This window comes from Cryptotermes secundus, unplaced genomic scaffold (genome assembly GCF_002891405.2).
Source record: "Cryptotermes secundus unplaced genomic scaffold, Csec_1.0 scaffold1807, whole genome shotgun sequence".
Classification (NCBI taxonomy): Eukaryota; Metazoa; Arthropoda; class Insecta; order Blattodea; family Kalotermitidae; genus Cryptotermes; species Cryptotermes secundus.
The window spans coordinates 643123-652321 of NW_019721029.1; the positions used below are offsets into that span (position 1 = coordinate 643123).

The window sequence follows — 9199 nt, forward strand, 5'->3', positions numbered from 1 at the left end:
AACTTTCTGATCCATGTACAATTTACTAATCAATCTTCTTTCACGCCAATCGATACCTGTTTCCTTTAGGATCTGCATTAATTTAGTCCAATTTACACGGTCAAATGTCTCCTGCCAGTCTATAAAGCAAGCACACAGTTCTTCTTCTATCTCCAAAGTTCGTTCTGCTATAATTCTCATCATCCCAATTGCATCCCTGGTTCCTTTTCCTCTTCTAAATCCAAACTGATCTTCTCCAAGTACATCCTCTATTTTCCTTTCAATTCTTCTTTTAAGTATCTTTGCTATTATCTTTGCTGTATGTGCAATAAGACTTATTGTGCGATGGTCGCTGCATTTTGTAGCTTTTGTCTTTTTCTTTAAGGCAATCATTGTAACTTCTGTAAAGTCCTTGGGCCACTCTCCACTTTCATATATGGTGTTCAATAGTTTTGTCAGTGTTTTCAAACCACCTTATCCCAGTAACTTGAGCACATCTCCAGGTACATCATCATCTCCTGTAGCCTTTCCCTTCCTCATTTCCTTGATAGCTTTTTCCACCTCACTTTGTAAAATATATGGTCCTTTCTCGTCTGTATCTACTTCTTCCGGTTCCACTTCCAAGGTTTCTGGCCGATTAGGTCGATCATATAGTTCTGTAATATAATTTTCCCAAATTTTCAGCACTTGCCTCTGATCTGAAAATTTGGGAAAATTATATTACAGAACTATATTAGAATTAGATACAATGACAATTACAATTATCAAAAATTATAATGTAGATAATTTATATAGCAAGCCAGTGTGCCATATTTTATCAAAGGCTTTTTCAATATCCAATAATACAGCAGCTGTAGACATGTTATTGTTGAATTTTAAGGTTACGTGGTCCGTAAGCCTCATACATTGAAGTGTCGTGCTATGATGGGCACAGAATCCAAACTGGCTTGCAATAATCAGGCCTTTTTCTTCAATTTCCCTTTGGACTATTTTCAAAATAACTTTTTCGAATAGCTTGCCTGTTGTAGACAAGAGGCTAATCAGGCGTAAATTTTGAGGAAATTTTGGGTTCTTACCGGGTTTCAATAAGGGTATAACCTTTGCTTCTTCCAAGGCTTTGGAAGATAGGACAGCCAAAGGCAGTGATTAATTAAATGTGTCAGATGCACCAGTGGTCTTCTTGGAAGAAGCCTAAAGCATTCATTTGGAATACCATCAAGTCCACAAGCCTTTCGCAATTTTAATGTATTTGTTAATTTATGTATGTTGCTCTAATTATTCTCGGAATCTTGTTATACAGCCGCAGCATGGACCACATAGAAAACCTCTTCTATTCGGAATAGCTGCATAACCTACCAACTAGTCACAGTGTGTATCTTATAACAATGGACTCCCCACTGTTTACACATTCTTAAGGGGAAAGTGTTTACTGCCAGTTGCATAGAAACAGCAGTTATTCTACTGTTGCCTGTATTCGCCGCCACGAAAATGTTTATGGAGTCGGTGGCAAGCAACGAAGACATTCTTCTACTGTTACAGACATGGCACATATGTCACAATATATACCAATATGGGATATCTGAAATACTTCACTAGCTGAAAGCAAGTAAGTAACTTACTTCTATGAATTCACATCTTCCACCCAACTCTAGAATGACCCTTCCAGCTTTGACTGGTGTCACATAATGATCAATAGGTCCTTTGCCACCACCCATACGCTGACCCTGGCCCTAGAAGGTGAAAATAATTATCTCAGTGACTGCTTCTTGGTATGAAAATTGCGATATAGTAATAACAAAGTAGGCATTAAACACTAATTGTGTCCATAAACTATTAATTTTATGTATAGACATCCCTCATTATCTTCAATTCCACTTTGTGATTTTGTTATATCATAAATCTTCTTAGAAAGATTAAGCAGTTGCTGCAACATGAACTAATTATGATGTGGTGGGCAAATAATTCAAGCACAGGTGAGATCTACTCTCTTCAGCATTGATGTAGACACACTTGTTCTGCAGTTGCAATCTGGGCAACATCTCAAATTACACTGCATTTATCTTCCTAATTTTATGTAACCCATAACATAAAACTGATTGTCATAACATGACACAGAAGTGCTACGTGTGGCAGAATGCAAAGGAAGTCTATTACCCTTGAGGTGAAATTAGATGTTATTAGAAGGTACAATCATAATGGCTGTACACACATTATACAGTTGACATAGCCAATGCCATGGGAATTCCCAAACTGACCTTAAGAACCACTAAGATTTGAGCTGATAAAAGGAAAGTTGTAATGGTGCAATGAGGCTGCCAGGCAGTAGGTCCCACAAATTAGGGCACCAATTATGGAGAAACAACTGCTTGATTGTATTAGCAAGATAATTTGACACAATTCCGTATCTAGGCTTCAGCCTCAAATGGATGTGATGGAACAAGAAATTAAAGTTAAAGTTAAGTTAAACTGGAAAAACAGTGCAATACCAGTACCATCCATAACCTCAAAATCTTGACATAAGCAACAGTGTGATGAGAGAAATTTCAAACATGTTTCTGCTTTTCTCTTTAGTCATGTTTACATATCTGTGTACAGCAACATAATCTGTGCTTCACTGTGGACACATTAATATGACTACCTGAGATCACTGACTTCTATTATAGTGACTTTACTCCTCACCACATATGCAGTATGTCAAGAAGCAACATACAATGGCAAATTTTGTAACTTGACCACTACTAACGTTCCTATGAAGCTTGTCAAAACCGATTTGATTAACCGTGAAATATGAATTTCAGGGTCTCCTGCGTAGTTTTTGATATTGGCAATTTATGAAACATATTATTATACTGTATCTGACATAAATTAGATTAAATTATTCTTTTATACCAAAGATAATTATGTATTAAGTGGAAGTAAGAGAAACAAGAACAAATTAATGGAATCAACTAAACTGAAACTGCTGTATTGATTTTTATACTCAGCTTAAAATGTTCACTCATCACAGAATTGCAGACAAGCGCATTTTTCAAGTCGTGGATATTAATTAAAAATAAGTTATATTTACAGTTATGACTGTTTCAACCAGCAACAAATTGCTATTACAGCCTTTCCTGGGATGTTCTATATTTTCTGCTTCTCTTTATAACAGCTTCTAGGTTACCATCATGCAATATTGTTTTGGCCTACTTTCCTTTCTTAAGTATTAGAAAAATTTTCTTAGGTGATCACTATGCTGTAAGTGTAGGACTAGAAGCCTGTGCAATCAGAAAGCTGGCTTAAGAGTTCTACCCAGAATTCCTTGTTGCCTCTGTTTTCTTCTTAAGAGACTTCAGTGTGTGACATAATGTATTTTGATACACCAAATTACAAATAAGAAATTCAGTTTCTGATGGCTGTTTATGACCATGTCATCCATGGAAATTTCAACTCACGAGATTTTTTTAAATTGAAAGTATCTCCATAAAATTCAATTCTAAACTTATGAGGAAAATTTCAAAAGCCTGCACTCAACACAGGATAGTTATGTGTGGAATGTTTGTAAATAGTACAATGGTCTTGTCATAACTATCAATCCACCTCTTAAAGTCACAATTCACTACAATACTCAACTCACCTATAATATTTTTAACAAGTTAGGGAGTGTAAACATAGTGTAAAATTTCTGGGGCATATGCTACCTTCTGCTTAATTACAGTATCTCAAAAACTGTAATACTTAAAAGAAGTGCACTGGGTATGAAATATGTCTCATTTTCCTCCACAACTTCTGCCTGAAACGTTCTTCATTCTCATAAATGTCTGGCAGTTTATGCTTAATACTCCCACAAAAGTGTATGCAGGTCTCCATGTGAAGTGTCAGCTATAATAATGAAACTGTAGCATTTAGAAGGACTTAAATGTATGTAAAAAAAATAAATAAATAAAGGTATCCCTGTAACAGGCTGTGGAGGCCCATAGGGTTGTGAGATGTTGAGGTTCCCACATTTTATAGACAACTGGCTCATAGACGATGGCAAGGTTGTCAGCCCTACAAGCCAGGTGCCCTTTACCCCCAAGAATATTCCAAAATACTCCTGGTACTCATTTCTGTCAGAGGCTGAGTCGATCCCAGGGCCATAGTGTGGCTGAAGGCATTAGGTAAATTGAAAAAGAATCCAGTGACCTCATCAGGACTTGAACCTGCAACCTTCTTGCTTGTACCATAGTGCCTCAACCAACTACACTGTAAAATATGGATCTTGAAGAGATTTGTTCTTCACAACCAAATTAAGTGATGGAAAACTACAGCTGTTTAAAACAATCTCAAATTTACATAACGTATTTATCACAGGGGAGATAACCAGTCAAGTTCAAGTTACAACATAAACTATACATATATTAATTTGGGGTAAAATGAAATAAAAAAAACTTTCCTTTTAAAAATTTGAAATATAATTATTTTAGCATAAAACTTTAAATTATACAAATTTCTGGCTACTCTAACTTCATGGAGACAATCCAGTCAAATCATCTATACCGCTGGTACCAATAAAAGACCTAAAGAGGTGCTAGGTTCAGAAGTCAGTATATACAATACCTTTTTTGTAACTGGTTGCCAGGGTCCATCAATTCTCCATACAGCAAACATACGATTTTGATCCATTTTTCGCAAAATTCCAAGGCGAACCATTTCAAAATGACCCCACTTCATACGACCTCCAGTTAATGCCTATTATTAAGGACAGAGGGAAATTAGTAGGTTTCTGGAACATAATAAGTTTCAATAACAAAGAGTGAAAGATGTTTACTGGTATTCTCTCAGTAATTTTGCACAACCTGCAAAATGCATATTACGTATAACTCAAACAGCATCTCCTGAATGTTACATTTGTGTGTTAAAATATCTTTACTTGTGCAATTTGACTAGGATAATACAAAATGCAGTAGAGGTGTATCAATTTGAAATAAAACTTTTATTATAAAAATTAATAAAGGTCATCAGATAATATTGCAGATTAAATACCTGCATAAATATAATATTTCTATGAAAGTAAGACTCTTATTCATTTTAGTTTCTGAAAGACTAGCACCTCGGAACTGAAATGTAAAACACTTGAAATCTGATGTTTTGTACCAATATAACAATCATTTCCACAGCACGAACTATCAGTGATAATTTTGTTATCCAAACCATACCACCAAAGACATACATAACTGCATTGTTCAATACCATGAGTAGACATGGTAAGAGACAACACAAGTAACTTTGTAATTTCCTCAACTTTAATTCTCTGTTGCATGATTTAAATCCACTCTGTTCTGACAGTATCAGACCAGCTATTTTGAATGCCTTTTATACGCTGTGTTTTACTTTGTTAAGTATGGGGAATATATCTATTTTTTTTTTTTGCTAGTGGGGTGGGACTAAGTCCCTTGTACTGTAGCCACTTCTGGCCTAGTGTACCAGCCCCAGATGATAGGTGAGGGTGACTGTGGAGCAATTGGTGGAATGAAGATTGGCAGGGGAAACCAAAGTACTCGGAAAAAACCTGCCCCAGTGCCACTTTGTCCACCACAAATCCCACTTGACTGAACCTGGGCCGCCGCAGTGGGAAACCAGCGACTAACCACTTGAGCTATGGCATGGCCCAATATATAATCTTACTAAATTCTACTGCAATAACGCTAGCATAGGATTAAAGGTACTGAATTCTTTCAAGCTGCTGTATAAATAATACTGGTTGCCCAGGCATTTAAATTTCCACACTGACTTTTAATTTAATAACAATATTCTATTTAATCCTAAGCAGGGGGGTGTAACTCCCATAGGGGAGAGGGAAACATGCAGACCAGCCATCTATGAACATTTACATGAACTAGGTAGTCTCGTAATGACTGGAATCGATCATTATACACCTATCGCATTCAATCGAATCGCGTAAGTGTGAGCCAATCAGAGGATCTTAAATTTCCGTTGAACGATTTTGGCTCTTCGGCGGGGAGGTTCCCACAGTAAAACGAGTAAAACTGCGTAGCTTGTGAATGTATATGTACGTAATTGAGGTATGTCGTGCAATTAATTAGATTAATTAGTAAGTAGGGACTTTGATTTGATGTAATGAAACGAGAGTCCACATTTATGCATGAATTTACATCTGTGTGTTACTTATGTGAATGGATTATGCTTACTACGCGCAGTGAAATTAGAAACAAACATGAAGTCAGTATTACTATGATACGTCAGCCCAAACGTATTTCTGTATTTTAAACATCTTTCGGTGTAGCCTGAAGAAGGACCGTAGAATCTTAANTCAAAGACCAGCAGCAATTTAACTGGCCAAATGACTGGGACCCAGCTCCCACATGGAGGTGAGTTTGAATACCTACACTGTAGGTAGGGGGCGACAAAAAGGGAATCCAGTTCCTGGGGATATAACTACGCCAACCTGTTCCTGGGGAATATAAATATGCATACCTGGCCCTCTAGGTTGGGGGAGTCTTGAATCTGAAACAGTAATATATGGTCATGAGTTCTGCAGGACTCAGACCCAAGAATGACTGCGCTGGCAAACCCAGCAGCAATTGTAAATAACAAACCCATCATCTTGTCAGACAGGGTGCCCCACATCAGCAAGCCTGCCATTGTCTGACAGTAATAGAAATCTGGTCTTGGGGCCCAGATGAAGCACGGCACCAAGATGGACTGGTGAACTGACCATCGGTTTTAACATAACCTTGACTTTGACATGTATACTAGTGTTACATGTAAAACTCTATAGTAGGTATTAGGTATCCACGAGGAACTGGCCTCTTGACAAACAACTATGTAGATTGCAGACATGTAAAACTGTATAGATGAAAGGTACTAATGCTTTTGATCACAGTAAATTGCAGACCTGTCCTCTTGTCAGAAAGGACGCCACACATCGACAAAACCGCAGGAACAAAAACTGTTTTAAACCCGAGATGGGGCTTCACACCAAGATTGACCAACCGACTATCAGTTGTAACATGAATTTGACTTTGGCTTGAAGTGAGTGAATCGGCAGTTGTGAGTCGGAGGCCAGAGTCAGTGTTTACAATTCTAAAGTTACACTGTTAGACACTGCTACCAATCAATGACTAGTGAAGACATGGCAGATTTGGAAGACTTGGTGTTTGCAGTAATGATTTGATGTGTGTGTAGATTACTGAAAGTGTTATAATTACTTGTATTTACGAGTTATAAACATTCAATAAATCCAAACCCCATGTCTAGTTACTACCACATGACAATATAAACATACAAGCACTACATTCAACAGTGTCAACTGGTGCACCTCACACAGCAGTATACCACTGAACATAATTATACTTAACAATTATTCCAAACTGCTGATGAAGAAGAAAATTGTGAACCTCTTCTGGTCCACGCATGAACTTTAGGTTCTTTATCATCTTTGGAGGTCGAATATTTCCCTGCATCTGCGGTACTTTATCCATAAATCTGAGTTTAGTTTTCTCAGGAAATTCAATATCTAAATAGATAAAAAAAAATTAAACCCTTTGTGAATGCATACATAAATTCATCTACATAGTTCCAAGATCAAGAATTGTGGAGCTATACCTCCACTCCCTCATACATCTTCATGGTGCCATGCTTAATTAATTAAGCACAAGAACAAACTCACCTTTACCTTACACATAAACTGTACTACTAGTAAATCTAAAAGCCTGATAATGTTTCTCTACCTGTGTATAATCAGAAGAACCTTGATTAAAACTAGTATTTTGCTTTTTTTATTATCATCAAAATAGCTTTCTATGGAATTTGACTGTTTCAACTTAATACTGAAATGGGTTTTTGTAACACGCAAAGTAGCCCCTGTGCCTAACCATATAAGACATACAAAGAGACTGGAGTTAATGCTCCACATATTCTAGGTACAACATGGGAACAGTGACCAGCTTTGTACTTCATTTCCCCATCCCCAGAGAAAGAGAACCAGATAAGAGGCTAAGTAGGGATCAAATGTCATTTTCGATATAACGCAATAAGGATAAACCCAAGCACCCACCATCAATAAACTCCAGCCACCCACCCTGTAACCAATCACTTCACTGAGTTTTAGTGGTAAGATCTGCAGCAATAACATAGTTCCAGAGATATTGGGTTTTCAGACTTTAACCATCGTCCTGGTTTTTAAGATAACTAAGAAAAACACGACGTTTCGGAAACTGGATCTGTTTCCGTCCTCACCTTAAAAACCAGGACGATGGATAAAGTCCGAAAACCCAATATCTCTGTGTGTTATACACCATCGTCAGTATCCTATAGTAACTAATAATATAGCTGTTATTCTTTCAGCAGTTGTAAGGCAATCTGGTCCAAATATATCATTATGCAAATATATTTCGAATAATGACTTACGATCGTACGTCTGTGGCACTGGAAAATACTTCACTCCTGCCACTTGCACGGTATTTGGCGTAGCACCATAACCTGGAAATACAACATATTTCACCTTACTCCATATTTTGGCATGCCTTCCTACGACTAAAACAGCGAAAATGGCTAAAACTACTCGTGTGCATGAATGTTATGTGCAGTTCTGATAATGATTCCATACATAACCGCACTTCTACATACGTATAAGTTTCCCGAATACCCGTGAACAGCAACACTGCATTGTAAGTTAGCTGATTATGCAAAATTGTATACGAAGGATTAGCTGTTAAAAATAATCTACGAATATCACTTCACTGCAACCCCAAACAAAATATATCGTTCTCGTATACTTTATGTTCCTCACAAATTAATTCTTCCGCTTGCTTTGTTAGTTACGACCCTTACGACGGTTACGACGGTTACGACACGGAGACACGGAAGGTAGCTTCGTTGGGCTCGTTGGCTCATTTCGTACACGTCGTACACCTATGCGCACCGTTTTGCACATTTCGTAGTTAAACACTCCCTCCCACACGCTCCCTCGTACAGTGACCAATGGCGTGTTAAGAGCGGTTAGGAGCGTTAGGAGCGTTAGGAGTTAGGAGGACGTGCAGTAAGAGCAGTAAGTGCATAAGCTTTGTAGTCTCTGTTCTGAGAACAAAGGAAGACACATCATTATGTTTTTATACACAATCAGTATATTTCCTTACAGACCTGGGCAAATATTCGCGGCTAGATACTAGTACGCCTGTTAGAAATATGATGCTACATCACTAGGATTGTAGTAAATCAATTCATTTGCAGCCACAAA

General features: G+C 37.5%; 1 protein-coding gene across 1 annotated transcript in view; it reads right to left on the minus strand.

The window, feature by feature from the left end:
* The window catches only part of LOC111875334 (39S ribosomal protein L16, mitochondrial), a 12996-nt gene extending 4114 nt beyond the window's left edge, over nt 1–8882 (minus strand). Inside the window, exons 1-5 of the mRNA XM_023871492.2 lie at nt 8590–8882; nt 8371–8442; nt 7320–7477; nt 4558–4689; nt 1599–1709 (exon numbers count right to left, since the gene is read on the minus strand). Coding sequence (XP_023727260.1) covers nt 1599–1709; nt 4558–4689; nt 7320–7477; nt 8371–8442; nt 8590–8629 — 513 coding nt within the window. The 5' untranslated portion in view covers nt 8630–8882. The remainder of the gene's footprint in view (nt 1–1598; nt 1710–4557; nt 4690–7319; nt 7478–8370; nt 8443–8589) is intronic.
* Nucleotides 8883–9199: the final 317 nt, after the last annotated feature.